Source organism: Bombina bombina, chromosome 1 (assembly GCF_027579735.1).
Source record: "Bombina bombina isolate aBomBom1 chromosome 1, aBomBom1.pri, whole genome shotgun sequence".
Taxonomy (NCBI): Eukaryota; Metazoa; Chordata; class Amphibia; order Anura; family Bombinatoridae; genus Bombina; species Bombina bombina.
In genome coordinates, this window is record NC_069499.1 from 443702798 (window position 1) to 443718401 (window position 15604).

The 15604-nt window shown below is 32.6% G+C and overlaps 1 protein-coding gene across 3 annotated transcripts in view; it reads right to left on the minus strand.

Moving 5' to 3' along the window:
* FASTKD1 (FAST kinase domains 1) overlaps window positions 1-15604 on the minus strand; it is a 69550-nt gene that overhangs the window by 43261 nt on the left and 10685 nt on the right. For all 3 annotated transcript variants that reach the window (XM_053698406.1, XM_053698404.1, XM_053698405.1), the window contains exons 6-12: window positions 10440-10550; window positions 7704-7835; window positions 6293-6779; window positions 5646-5760; window positions 4890-5018; window positions 3477-3608; window positions 2385-2498 (exon numbers count right to left, since the gene is read on the minus strand). In XM_053698406.1, the coding sequence (XP_053554381.1) occupies window positions 2385-2498; window positions 3477-3608; window positions 4890-5018; window positions 5646-5760; window positions 6293-6779; window positions 7704-7835; window positions 10440-10550 (1220 nt within the window). The remainder of the gene's footprint in view (window positions 1-2384; window positions 2499-3476; window positions 3609-4889; window positions 5019-5645; window positions 5761-6292; window positions 6780-7703; window positions 7836-10439; window positions 10551-15604) is intronic.

The window sequence follows — 15604 nt, forward strand, 5'->3', positions numbered from 1 at the left end:
TCTTTCTAATTTACTTCTATTATCTAATTTGTTTTATTCTCATGATATTCTTTGCTGAAAAGCATATCTAGATATGCTCAGTAGCTGCTGATTGGTTGCTGCACATAGAAGCCTCATGCGATTGGCTCACCCATATGCATTGCTTTTTCTTCAAATAAGGATATCTAAAAAATGAAGCAAAATAAATAATAGAAGTAAATTGTAATGTTGTTTAAATTTGTATGTTCTATCTGAATCATGAAAGAAAGATTTTGGGTTTAGTGGCCCTTTAAAGGACACTTAATACAAATAATAAGTATAGTTTTGAGGTTATTCCCCACCTCTTGCTAGTCATGGGTGCCACCATGTTGAAGTTTACCTTTTATTGCATTCCAGTGCTGATGTGTTTGTAAATGTGCAGCAACTCTGCTTCAGATACATGAAATGTAACCTAAGTTCCAATATGGCGGCACCCATAATTAGATGGAAATGCATTAAAAGTATTTAGTGTTTAGTGTCTTTTTAAGAACCAGACTTAAAATCTGATTCACCATAAAAATAAATTTAAAAAAATATAGCAGTGTATTGTCATTATTTATTTTACACTTTCCCTGAAATTTCTGGGTGGGGGTGTTTTTTTTACTCCTTCCCCAAAAAAGCTGGAGTGCATCCTGTAGAATACATAACTTTAACTTGCAACATGCAGTACAGCCATTGCTTGATCATTGCAGGATCCCACTTATATCTGTCCCTAATGGGCTACAACAAAAAAGGTAAGCTAAACATGACTGTAAACCATCCAAATTCTATAATATGTATTTAAAATATTAGTTTTCTTATCTTATGCAACATTAGTGCTATAACATGTTACAGACATATAAATTAGTGTCCCTTTAATTATCTGTACATACAACCTGGCCTTTAAAATAATAAACCATTCTGAGTGAAGAAAGGCAAAAACAGAGGTAGCTATTTCCAGAGAGAATGATAGAGGGGTTTACCAAGTGAGTAATAGAAATGTAAATAAAATGTTTTATTCTGGCATGATGATACAGTGCATTGTGGGAGATATATATATATATATATATACACACACATATATATATATATATATATATATATATATATATATATATATATATATATACACATATATACAATACAATATGAAAGAAGGATTGAGCGAAAAATTATCAGTCAATCAAAGAGGGACACAGGCCGCACTTAGTTTACCAGAGTTTTATTACTATGTAATTCTGAACAACCGTAAATCAGAACGTCTACCCTCCACCCTATTCCTTTAAAGCGGAATACACACCAACTAAAATATACAGGTTTTTTGAACAGGCTGGCCAGCTATTCATTGAAATATATCTCACAGACTTGCATGCACCATATACACAGTATCCATATACACATAATATCAATGATATTATGTGTATATGGATACTGTGTATATGGTGCATGCAAGTCTGTGAGATATATTTCAATGAATAGCTGGCCAGCCTGTTCAAAAAACCTGTATATTTTAGTTGGTGTGTATTCCGCTTTAAAGGAATAGGGTGGAGGGTAGACGTTCTGATTTACGGTTGTTCAGAATTACATAGTAATAAAACTCTGGTAAACTAAGTGCGGCCTGTGTCCCTCTTTGATTGACTGATAATTTTTCGCTCAATCCTTCTTTCATATTGTATTGTATATTATTTTGGGACTGCCAGCACAGTTTGTGAGTATTGGAATTTGAGAGTTTAATTGTGCACCACCACACATCTTTATTTTATATATATATATATATATATATATATATATATATATATATATATATATATATATATATATATATATATATATAAAAACCTGATTTACCCCATGAATGCAGGTGAACATGGGTCAGATAATAACAGTGATCTTTTAAGTTATAATGTTATGACAAATATGCTGCTATTTGCAATACAAACATTTTGCCTTAAATGAACATAAGTACAAAAAGAAAATCCTATAATTTGTTATATATAAGCAATAGTACAATGATAAAAGTAACGCACTACTAGGAGCTAGCTGAACACATCTGCCAAGACAATGACAAGAGGCACATGTTTAGCCTCCAAATCACTTAATAATTCCAGTAGTGCATTGCTGCTCCTGAGCCTACCTATGTCTGCTTTTCAAAAAAAAGATACAAAACAAATAAAGCAAATCTGTTAATAGAAATACATTGAAAAGTTTTGTAAAATGACACGCTCTAACTGCATCATCAAAGTTTCATTTTGACTTTCATTTCCCTTTAAAAAAAAATTAAAAAGATATTTTCTTTACCCTTGTTTAGAATGTTAAAAAAACAACATAATTCTGATGTGCACCCGTTGAGAAGAGAGCATGCTGCTTTGTGTAATAAGAAATCCTACCTATGTCATGGTAATAAGGGGTCATTACTGAGACCTTCGCATAATTTATTCCTCCAAGAATCTCTCCAAGCATCTGGTGGATCTGTCTTTGCACTGAACTCATAGTGCCATTAACTGCAAAATACGTAAAAGTATAGACATATTAGAGCAGCAATATAGCAAATAAATATCTTGTATGTATGTATTGGGTACTTATAAGGCGCGGCTAATCACCCGTAAGGGTCTCAAGGCACTGCTCATTTTATCAACCTTGGAAGGATGAAAGGCTGAATGGACCTTCGCCGGGGATCGAACCTGCAACCTGTGCTATCGGTGGATCAAACCATGAATGTGAACTTTACCATCAGAAACATTGTTAATGCAGTTTCCTTTATATGGATTTTTGTTTTGAATATGCTGTACATGGCTGCTATCTATAACATTGTATAGACTAGTAACTTTATCTCTCATGACTAGATGTAGCGCATTAGCAATGTGAATCACATATTTTGTAAAAAAAAATAAATATATATATATATATATATATATATATATATATATATATAAAATAAGAAATGGAACATGAATAATACATGCAATTATAAATAAAAATAACAGGTTTACACATTATAAAGTGAAAACATTATTTAGTTTCTTAAAGCAAATTTAAATGTTAACATTTCTTGGATAAAAAAGATAAGTAAATCCTGCTTATATTTATACTGAAAATGGAAAAGTATGGATTGATAGGGACAATTCCACAGGAACAAGCCTCCATCATTTTGACTAGAGTAAATTTATTCAACACAGGAATACCTGTTTTGTTTGTTTAATAAAAAAAAACACAACTCTGTATATTTTCAATCCTCCCTTTTGGATGTGACAAACAAATAATTACATACATTGTCACTAAGGCATTACGCTTGCACAACTTTAAAAGTGACAAGAAAATATTCACTGATTCATGAAATAGATAGATAGATATATATATATCCCCCATAAATATTGTTATATTATATTGGATGTATATTATATTGGAAAACTGCTTATACTACAAGAAATAGTGTACAAACGTATATTTAGGCACAATGCTTACAATCAGTAACAAATTACCTTTGTGATGTAGCTGCTGACAGTACTTTTCATGAAACCAGGGGATCTGGTACTCTGGGCACTCAATGCACACTGCACGGTTTAACTCCATGAGACGGAGACGGATCCTCATGTTTAAAGCGGTCGGAAGTGCTATGAGAGAATTAACGTTAGCACCAGATAAACAGAATTAGCTAATTGAGAATTACATCAGTCAGAATATTCTAAAATCAAATGCTACAATGAGTAGAATTTCCAAATGTATTTGTTTTCTTGCATAGATTTTGTTCATTTGTGTATTTGAAACGCCTGGATCATTTCAGTTTACCAAGTCAATATTCTTTTTTTTTTTTTTTTTTAATGCCTGAATATTTTGGTTCACATGAAGAACTCAACAAGATCTAAAGGCTTCTTGGAAGGAAACCACTCAATCATTTTGCTAAACGCTCCATTGTGGCATACAACCAGTGAAATAGTATTCAATGTCACAGAGAACCCAAATTAAAAGCCCCTTTTCTCCATCTTGTTTGAAAATAAAAATAAAAAGAACTTACTTAACTAATAAGTAAATATTTAATAAATGTAGCTACAAGACTATTAGCTTTTCAGAGCATAAAGAAGGTTCTTCTACCTTCAAACTATTTTTTTCTGACAACAGTATCACATTTTTTCTTTCTTTCAATAGTTTCCTTGAAGAGACATAATAGTCAAGAGTGATGTGGAATCTGCCAGTCCTGGAGCTGCATGGACACTGATTGACAAGTGTGCTCGGGACAGTAAACACCTTGTATTTACAGGACATTTCTAATGTTTTGCTATAGAGTAACATATCAGTCAAGTCTAAACATTTTGAAAACAAATTAACATTCTTTTTACTACAATTATGTTTCAATAGCCACCAAACTCCACCCACAATTTGTCTTGTTTGGAGGAGCCAATCTGAGCTTTAGTCCAGAGATAACAAGAGTAGTCACTGTTCTAAAGTTAGTAAAAAAGGGATTGTTTTGCAGTTATCCGTTAAACCCAATTAGGGACAAATATGCAGTAGAGTTAGCCTTGAGAAGTCAGCACACTGCATTTCAAATTGTGAGAATTAGAAATTGCTAAATGTCCAGAGCTAAATTACATAAAAATGGGGGCAAAATAAATAATGACAACATATTGAAGAGTTGTTTCATCAAGTATAATTAAACATTTTGTATAAAAAAAATAAAAAAAAAATTCAAGGTATTTACTCTCCCTTTCATCTTCTATTGTTTAAAGCTTGAAGTCTCTCTCTCAAACATAAATATAATGCATATATAAAAGTAATTCATTTATTGATTATGTTTTGTAGTGTAACAAGTTTGTGCGAGTGCATATGTGATGTGTGTAGTATGTGTACTTTACAGCTCCATTAGAAAGGAAATTATACAAACGCATATGAAAACTCACTTTCCAATTGAGCATCCAGCTTTCCCAAAAACTCAACATTAAATACAGCTTTTATCAGGTCCTCTGGAAAGTATTCTGCTACAGCTAAAGAGTAACCCAGCAGTACTAAGAGGTGAGGATCAAATGTATCTGTAGAAAAAAAATGCAGTTTACATTTGTATAAGAAATATAACATCTTTATTTCTTCTATTTTTTTCTGATCAATATCTACTTCTAATGTCATTTTATCTCAAGATCTGAAATATGTTGTCATTAGACATTTGCTCAAACATGACAGGCTATAATATGCTACTCCCTGGTTCAGATCTTCCCATTTTGGTGTAGCGACATTACCAACCTCATTACTAACCGCTACTTACTCCCTGAAACCCCCATTTTTCATCCACTGTTACATGACCTCTTTCCTCCTTTTTTTAATGTCAACTCGAAAGACTTACAAAATGAATTCTTGTGCTTTACACTTTAGAGCCTACCCCCTGAGCATGTAATCTAGACATCTAGTTCTTTAAGTTTAATAGTAATAGTTAATAGTATCAAAGAAAAAAAAAACTTAAAACCCTTCACAAGTAGTTAGCCTTTTTTTGTATCTAGCATACTTAATAGAAATACCCTGTATTCTACATGTTTTAACTTCTAATTTAAATCAAACCATGAAGATTTATTCTGCAAACGAAAAGAAATATCTTTTGGATCATGATCTGAAATAGGTTTCCCTGGATTTATTAACAAGCAATACATGTTATAAAATGCACTTACTTAAGTGAGGCAGGAAATGCTCGATACACATCTCAAAGAACTCGCCCTCTTGTGGAGGCTCGTAATTCAGTACAACAAATGGAAGTAGAATTGCATATATTGCAGTGTAATGAAACTTGGAAGAAGAAAAAATAAATAAAAGGATGGATTTCTTTGGACAACTATAAATGGTATTATAATATAAACGAATGCATAATAAAAGTATAATAAAACCTCACATTAAAATGAATTAAACATAATATGAATTTTAAAAGAGAATAAAATTACCCAGTACCACCCACTGTGGATACACAAAGAGTTTTCTATTTATTTATTTTTTTAAGAACTTTGAACTATAAAATCCCATCAGATATTCTGCATTTAAAACCCTCAGCTTTGATATCCCAACACATTAGAAAACACTTTTTGCTCAAGTTTTTCCATACAATTTTTTTTATTATTATTTTCTAATTTGAAAGTCTTTACTACTCTCCCTTCCTGGGCCCATCTTTCTCTACCAATATAAATCAAAGAGGTGCGTAAAAAGGTTTAAATCCTATTAATTTACTTCTGTCCACGTTTGTTTTCATGGTGTATTGATGCGTTACATTATATAGTACTTCTTAATCTTTGCTGTAACCGTTTCCTAAACCTGCATAGAAACGTACCTTTGTAATGTTCTCGGATGCAACTGAAGCAATTCTGTCTAAAATCTGGGGGCTGAGGTAGTTGGTTCGAGTTATAAACAATGCAAACTCAGGAATGTTTTTACACGTGACTTGGTCTATTAGTCGCTGACATGTTGCTACGGTCTCTTTAAGAAGCACTTCTTCCAGCCAGTCTCCAGTCATGTATTTAAGTTCATCTAAGAGCAGGTCAATGTTGTCTATTTGTTTAACTCTTTCAAGCCCGAAGCCGTTTAGTTTTTGCAAGAGTTTCCCATAAGCTCCAGATGTGTTGTAGTGAGAAATCTGGTCTGTCCGTACCCATTTGACTATGGCAAGAGCGATTGCACTGAGGTCACTTAGATTGCACTGGGGCAAAACTGCATCTATCTTAGAGATGATTGACTCATCTACTCGAGGAGAAGGCAATACAGAGAAGATCCTTGTCAACATAGCCACATCACTTGGTATGATGCTTTTTTTTAAGTGACTGCAGAAAAACAAAATAAAAAAAGCTTAACTTTTAGATAATCTAAAGACACTCAAAATGTTTGTATTCTATACAATTTTAGGATCCCAAATAGAAGTTAGACATAAATAACATAAACCACACAGAAGTACCAAGTATAGTTTTACATTAGAAAACAAGATTTTTTTTTTCCTTTAGTGATAAATCAGTTTCTTCCGTTACAGCGCATGAAGTAAATAAAAATACATAAAAGTCAAAATAAAAAAACTCCACAATTTACTTATGAAACGGACCACTTTTTCTTGGTATCCTTTATTGAAACTTAGCCCCTTTTCATGAGAGCATAACTAGATACGCTCAGGAGCGTGCCTGTGTCTTGAGCAGTATATGGTAGCTGTCTTTGTAGCAATATTTGTTACAAGGTTATGCATATAGTGCTTAAGACACAGGCACGCTACAGAGCCTATCTAGATATGCTCTCATAGAAAAAAATTCAACAAAGAATATCAAAAAGAAAGATTTTTTCTTCCAGCCAGTTCTACAACAAGTGTATTTTTTTTTTTTAATTTCTTTTTAAAATCGTACATACTCTGCATTATTGAAGATACAGTTTGGCTTCTATGTCCCTTTCATTTCTTAAAAAGGTAGCACATGAAGGTCCTTTGCTATTCCTCTTTTACAGCATGATATTCTTCATACTCTGATTTTAGTTTTACCTAAACCAAGGGCACCAAAATGATGATGCTTTTTGCATGGTAGGTCAGTCATTAATAGCGGGACTGGTCCCTTGTAAAATTACTCATGCTAAGGATAATGCAATATTAGATTATAAATCACATTTATAGTTAAAAATCACATTGGCACTTAGTATTTCATAAATATTTACACTACTCAAATGAAGAGAAGTTTTTTTGCCGATGAGTAAAGCAAGAAGAAAGTGTCTACCTTATTACAAGTTTCTGTAGATGTGAAAACAATTCTGGAGTTTGGCAGCGAAGCATCACCAAAGATTGTGCTATTTTAGCCAGATCTATGGGTCTGTAGAAATCTAAGTATTTTTGTAAAAGTGAAGAAATTCTGTAAAAGGGAAAACAAACAATAAAGTTATAGTATAGTAATATATTAAAAACAATAACGTTTTACTTTCTAACTTATATTGATAGGGCTTCTCTTGTGATATGTCCACTTAATGGATGAGAAAGGTCATACTTGAAATATAAATGAATTTTGAATAAAAGCATTTTTGTAATATACTTCTATTAGGGGGGGAAAAAAAGTCTTCTAGTAAATGGTACCAATATACTATGCGTGATTAGAGGATCAGGATTCAGACACCATGCTGGCAGCTGTGTGTATTGCATCAGTAAATACTTCATTTGTGTCATACACGTCACTGCTGACTCTCTAAAAAGGTTTGGAGTTTGAATATTGGTGCACAGTCACTCCCTGCAATAACTTTTACTAGAAGCTTTTTTGCTAATGGAAGTATATTGGAAACATGTTTCTATTCAACATTGAAATGAGTACCTGCACATTTAAATTTTAACCTTTCTATCCATTTAAGAATTCACCATAAACTTAAATAGTTCCTTAAAGGAACAGTCAACACCAGAATTGTTGTTGTTTAAAAAGATAGATAATCCCTTTATTACCCATTCCCCAGTTTTGCATAACTAACACTGTTATAGAAATACACTTTTTACCTCTGTGATTAGCCTCTGCAAACTGCCCCCTTATTTCAGTTTTTTTGACAGACTTGCCTTTTAGCCAATCAGTGCTCACTCCAGGGTAACTTCACGTGCATGAGCTCAATGTTATTTATATGAAACACATGAACTAATGCCCTCTAGTGGTCAAAGTGCAATCAGATTAGAGTCTTAAAGGTCTAAGAAATTAGCATATGAACCTCCTAGAATTAGCTTTCAACTAAGAGTATGAAGAGAACAAAGCAAAATTAGTGAAAAAAAATAAATTGGAAAATTGTTTAAAGTGAATGTCACATTAATTCATTAAAATTTACATTTCCCTCCTGTTGAGAAAAAAAACTTACCTTTTAATCTTCACAGCAGCTCCAGCTTCCTCGGCCCATCGCAAAGCCTCTTCCTGGGTCTAAAATGAGGAATCCGGCTTCCTCCAATCACAGCGTTGAATCAGACACCGGGGGGAAGCCGTGATTGGAGGATGACCTATCCATCAGAAATGGCTTGCAACAACCGGAGGAAGCTGGAGCTGCTGTGAAGATTAAAAGGCAAGTTTTTTTTCACAACAGGAGTGAAATGTAAATTTTGATGAATTAAAGTGCCCCTGTTTTTAATCAAATTTTTAAAAACCGGGCACTTTAGCATAAAAATTGACATTCACTTTAAAATTACATTCCCAATTTAAATCATGAAAGTTTTTTTTGGACTTGACTGTCCCTTTAAATCATATTTTAGTTATATCTGCAGCCTGCAGCTTTTTCTGGTCTTTCCCCTTTGAACTATTCCACCATTAAATCCTTTAGTCTGTAATCTCATATGCCCAAATTTCATGGAGAACTACTCCCATTAATATGCTGTATACACCAGATAGTATGTCATGTCCCTTATCCACCTTCTTTTTTTTTTTAAAGTGACATCAATCAAAAAAAAATTATTTTGTGATTCAGATAGAGAATACAATACTAAACAACAATCCAATACAAAGGTTATCAAGAGAATGAAGCAAATTAGATAATAGAAGTAACTGGAAAGTTGTTTAAAATTGCACGCTCTTTCTAAATCATAAAAGAAAACATTTGGTTTCAGGACCATTTAAGTTTGGTTTAATCCCTTAAGAACACAGCTTCAGTTTTCTCAATGGTTCCATGACGGAAAAATTCTGTCATTGGTCATTAAGGGGTTAATCAGAAAGTAATATGCAGTTTACCAAACGTATCTAAGATCAGCTGCAGAATAAATTAACACTTTATAAAGGAAATACTTGGAAATATTTCTGCTACCACAATATTTCTTCTAAACACTGTGTCATTCTGATCGTCCACATGGCCAGGTACTGTAGTTCTTCACTACTGATGGAATAGAGTGAGTGCGACTGGAACCAGAGCTGCTGGTAATCTGGCCAAGTGCAATCTGTGACAACAAGAGTGAGGACTGGCTCTATGAGGTGATAGTTGGTAATACCCACAAGTGAGGGTAGCATTGTTTTACAAGCCAGGATTGCAGGGTTAACATTCAGAATATAAAATGATGTCATTGTATCTAGGATCTACAAGGTGCACATCATTACACAGCTGCATGCACTGCATCCCTCATACTTGTCTAGTCCCAGCCATAGGTTATGTATGAGTGATGCCTTGAAAGCAATGCTCTTGATTGTGTGTGTCACTGAGCTCCAAGATTAACCCCTTTTCTGTAAAATATGTGTCATTGCCCCTGTGTGAGTTCTGGGCAAGATAGTTTTTTTCCCCATAACTTATACAGAAACACACAAAAATATAAAAAAGTTTATATTTATAAACATGAAACCACCCAATCATTTCTGTATCTAACTTTTTGGGTTGGCCCCTAAATTTTGAACCACATTTGTCAAGCCCTGGTGTAAATCCGATAATGGATGTCTAGGTTTACAGGATTACAATATATACTAGAACAAGAAAACAGGTTAAAGAAGAATAAGAAAATAGAGAGGAGCGGAAGTTACTTCTGATGGAGGTGATTATTTCTGCATTCCATTTCCTCCATAGTTCCAAGAACAGCAAGAACTTGGTGAGGATTCATTTCATCAGCAAAGGTCAGTATCCTGTCTTCAAGCCTAGAGAAAAAGAAGAAAGTTAACAGTAGGCTGTTAAATGTCAAATATTACTTCACTTTAATGTATTAAATTAAAAAAAAAATGATAGTATTTCGAATCTGTAAAAATAAAAAGTAAATTTAACAATGAAATATCCTAACTTCCAAAGAAAGTTGGCAGTAGTAGGCAACACCATTTCAAACCCCTAAATAAAGCATGTTGTATTGGAAAATTAAACTGAGAATCAAATCCCAAATAAAATGAATAGTTTTTTTTTTTTATAATTAAAAGGGACAGTATACACCAATTTTCATATAAATGCATATAATAGAAACTACTATAAAGAATAATATGCACAGATACTGATCTAAAAATCCAGTAAAAAAAGTTTAAAAAAATCTAGTGTATAATGTCCCTTTAAAAGACCCTCAAACTGTATACAATACAAGTCAGAAAGATGCTGGCTTTCTTTAACCATACCGCTCTAAGACAAGCAAAAAAAACAAAAACTTCTTTTCTAAAGGAATGTACAGTTGTATATGCTTATTGAACATTTATTTTTAGACAGAAAATTTCAAGTTTACTTTATCAACTATTGATGAATTAAATGCAAATATAAAAATACTGTAATGTTCCTTTACATTTCTTAAAAACTTTTGGAAAATATCTTATTTTGAAACATTTTTTAGAACAAACTGGGTGATTCCAAAGATGACAATTATCTGCATTGTAAGCTTCTAAATAAACCATAATATTAATAAATTATCTACAGTATTAGGTTAGACATATTAAACATATGTAAGGAAATCTACCACATTGGCTTTATTTTTTTTATCTGCCATCATAATATTCAGTGACAATATTAGATATGTGTACAAATGAAATTAAGCTAATTTATTTTTTCTTCATAATGTGCAGTTCATCTTCGATGTGCTAAGCCCTGTAGCTTTCTCTAATAGCCAATTATATCTTATTTGTGCAGTGCAAAATCATTTGTTAATGAATGAGAAGGACTGGACATTTGAATTGTGAAGGGCGCAAGGTATTTATACAATATCTTTAGTGCTACTGGCTGATCAACCAGTTGTGCAGCATCGCTTATCTTTCAAATTTGTAAACAAATTAAAAGGGACATAAAACCCTAAATGTTTATTTCATGATTCAGATAGAACATACAATTTTAAACAGCTTTCCAATTTACTTCCATTATCAAATTTTCTTTGTTAACTTGCTTGAAAAGCAGTAAGGTAAGTTAACGAGTGTGCAACAACAAAATGTGTACCCTTATGAGATGCAAAACTTTGGTGAGAAATATCCCTATATCTCACTACTTAGGAAATAGTTACAAAGATTGCTCTAAAAAAAGCGCTCTCCGGAATAAATAATCAATAATATACAATAAAAAAGCAAAGTTAAAATATCACAATTTATTACAAACTCAATTTAAAATGTCAATACATAATATATATATAAATAAATAAATAAACCGGTGGTTACGATTATACCATAAAACTCAAAAACTCTAAAGTGTATAAGATACTGTTAAAAAATGTAAGAAATACAATTTTAAAAAGTTGATAAAAGAAATAGTAACTTAAAATAGCAAATTAGTGCAAACAGTGTCTTATAACAGTGTTTCCCAACCGCGGTCCTCAAGTACCCTCAACAGTCCTGGTTTTAATTACAGCTGAACTAGAGCACAGGTGAAATAATCAGCTGATGGATGAGAGCAGATTGGTTACTGATCAGCTGATTACTTAACCTGTGCACTGGTTCAGCCATAATGAAAACCAGGCCTGTTGGGGGTACTTGAGGACCACGGTTGAAACACTGTCTTATAATATTGTTTGTCTGCCCCACAGATTCTAGTGGTATTCCTCCTCAAGTTTAAGTGCTCTAATTACAAGTTTGCAATAGTAATCCTCAAAGTTTTATCAAATGCTCCCAGTGAATAAATGTGAAACCGGAATATGAAAAACGGCTAATTTTAGCAGTTTTTCTCTAACCTTTTCCTCAGATCGTGTCCAGCATTCTCACTAGCTAGATTATGCTTCACGTGAGTTCCGTTTGTGATGTAATACAGTCATGTGAGTTACGATATCCAATAAGAAAGAAAGATTGGCAGTTTTTTGTTTGTATCAACAAACAGTTTGATGTATCCAATACCTGTGATTTATTAAGAAGTTTTCCCATTTAAAACCTTGCAGGTATAAAGGGACTTTAGTTTTCACTGGTAATTGATCTTTGGTTCTTTATATTCCAGATACTATTAGTATCTCAGTAGTGTTGAAGTTAATGTTAGCTCATAGCAGCTTGTAACAGTTGGTAACTGCAGGGGGTTACTGCAAACAGTCTGGCTGACACAGACCACTCAACGCGTTTCAGCAGGCATGCTTTTTTCAAGATGAGTCTATGTGAAATTAGTTCCTCCTTTTATACCCTAAATCTTAAAGGGGCAGTCTTAGTATTTTTTCCTTATTAAACAGTCAGCATATATTTTGAGCATTTATACCTTTTAAATTATATATGTAGGTTTTAAATACTCATAGTAATTTCAAATAATGTAATATAATTTAAAATTAAGCTATGAGATGCATTTTAAACAACAAAAACTTGTTAATTAACAGCTATTTAAAATAAACAGGAATTTTATTAGAAACAGAGTACATTAAAACATTTTAAACACTTTAACTCTATTAGCTTTCCATTATCTATCATAATATCAATTCTAGTATGTTTATACATAGATATAAATGTGGATAAATTATAGAAAGGGGTTCAAGTCTTATTCAGAGTTTAAACCCTGTGGTTCTAAATTTTTAAAATTAAAAATTGGTTCTGCTTCAGTCCTTAATAATACATTAAGGTTTCCTCCCCGCTTTCTAATGCCCCAATATTTTAATCCTTTAGGGTCTTGATTATAGTGTTCTTTAAAATGTCCCTCAAAATTGTGTTCTATATTCAGCAGGTGTTCCCGAATTCTATCTCTCAGTGGGCGTGAGGTTTCACCCAAATTCTGTTTCCGACACTGACATTGAATTAGATATACTATGTTTTTGTCCGTGCATCTAATTAGGTCTCTATTTATAAACTCCTTATTTTGTAACTGTGGAGAACACACTTTTAGCTTCATTGCTGTAGCTACGTGATTTACAACTAATGCAAGGAGAAAAAAAACCTAATTTATTTAAATTTAAATCGTGGCTTTTTTTCAGTTTTTTTATTGAATGTGCTATATCTAGGAAATCAAAAATGAACTTCCTAGATATAGATGTAGAAATAATAAACAATGCAATTATAACTAAAACACATTTTAAACAAGTAGATTCCCACAACTATATCCACAACAAAAGCTGTCATTACAAAAAAAAAAATGGATAGAGAATACCCCCCCCCCCCCCCAAGTAAGTAAGAAAAAACTGCAGTACTACAAATGAGTTTGAGAAACAAGCAGAATTGCTGGAGAATAAATTCAAGAAAAAAAAGAGGATATGACCATAAGGTCATAGAGCAAAAATAGAGGCTAGAAACAAAGAAAGAAGGACCCTATTAGAAACTAACTCATTGAAATACCCTTTGTAACAGATTATAACATCCAACATAGAGAACTAAGGAATATATAAACACTGGTATCTACTACAGAGGGATCCTTATATAGGGGACATTTTAACTGACAAACCAAAAATGGTTTTCAGAAAAGCCAGAAATTTAAAGAACATTTTAGCACCTAGCACATTCAATTAAAAAAACCAAAAAAAGCCACGATTTAGACTTAAGACAAAATAAATTAGAAGTTTCTATTCCTTACATTAGTTGTAAATCACATAGCTACAGTAATGAAGCTAAAAGTGTGTTCTCCACAGTTACAAATAAGGAGTTTTTAAATAGTTAACTAATTAGATGCACAGACAAAAACATAGTATATCTAATTCAATGTCAGTGTCGGAAAAACCTCACGCCCACTGAGAGATAGAATTTGGGAACACCTGTTGAATATAGAACACAATTTTGAGGGACACTTACTGTCCAGACATTTTAAAGAACACTATAATCAAAACCCTAAAGGATAAAAATATTGGGATATTAGAAAGGTGCAGGCTAACTGGTGGGGAGGAAACCTTAATGTATTATTAAGGACTGAAGCAGAATCAATATTTAATTTTAAAAATTTAGGACCACAGGGTTTAAACGCTGAATTAGACTTGAACCCCTTTCTATAATTTATCCACATTATATCTATGTATAAACGTACTAGGATTAATATTACAATAGAATAGATAATGGGAAGCTATCTATATAGAGTTCAAGTGTTTAAAATGTTTTTAATGTACTTTGTTTCTAATAAAAATACTGTATCTTTTAAATATCTGTTAATTAACAAGTTTTTGTTGTTTAAAATGCATCTCATCGCTTAAGTTTAGTTTAAATTATATTACACAGTTTGAAATTACTATGTGTATTTAAAACCTACATATATAATTAGAGGTATAAATGCTCAAAATATATGCGGACTGTTAAATGAGGAAAAAATACTAAGACTGCCCCTTTAATGAATAAGAAATGACTGCCCCTTTAAGATTTAGGGTATAAAAGGAGGAACTAATTGCACACAGACTCATGTCAGCCAGACAGTTTGCAGTAACCCACTGCAGTTACCAACTGTTACAAGCTGCTATGAGCTAACATTAACTTCAACACTACTGAGATACTAATAGTATCTGGAATATAAAGAACCAAAGATCAATTACCAGTGAAAACTAAAGTCCCTTTACACCTGCAAGGATTTAAATGGGAAAACTTCTTAATAAATCCCATGCATTGGATACATCATACTGTTTGTTGATACAAACGAAAAACCGGCAATCTTCCTTTCTGATTGGATATCGCAACCCACATGAACGTATTATGTCACAAATGGAATTTACACAGAGCATAATCTTGCTAGTGAGAACACTGGACACGATCCGAGGAAAAGGTTAGACAAAAACAGCTAAAATTAGCAGTTTTTCATATTCCGGTTTCACATTTATTCACTGGGAGCATTTGATAAAACATTGAGGATTACTATTGCACTT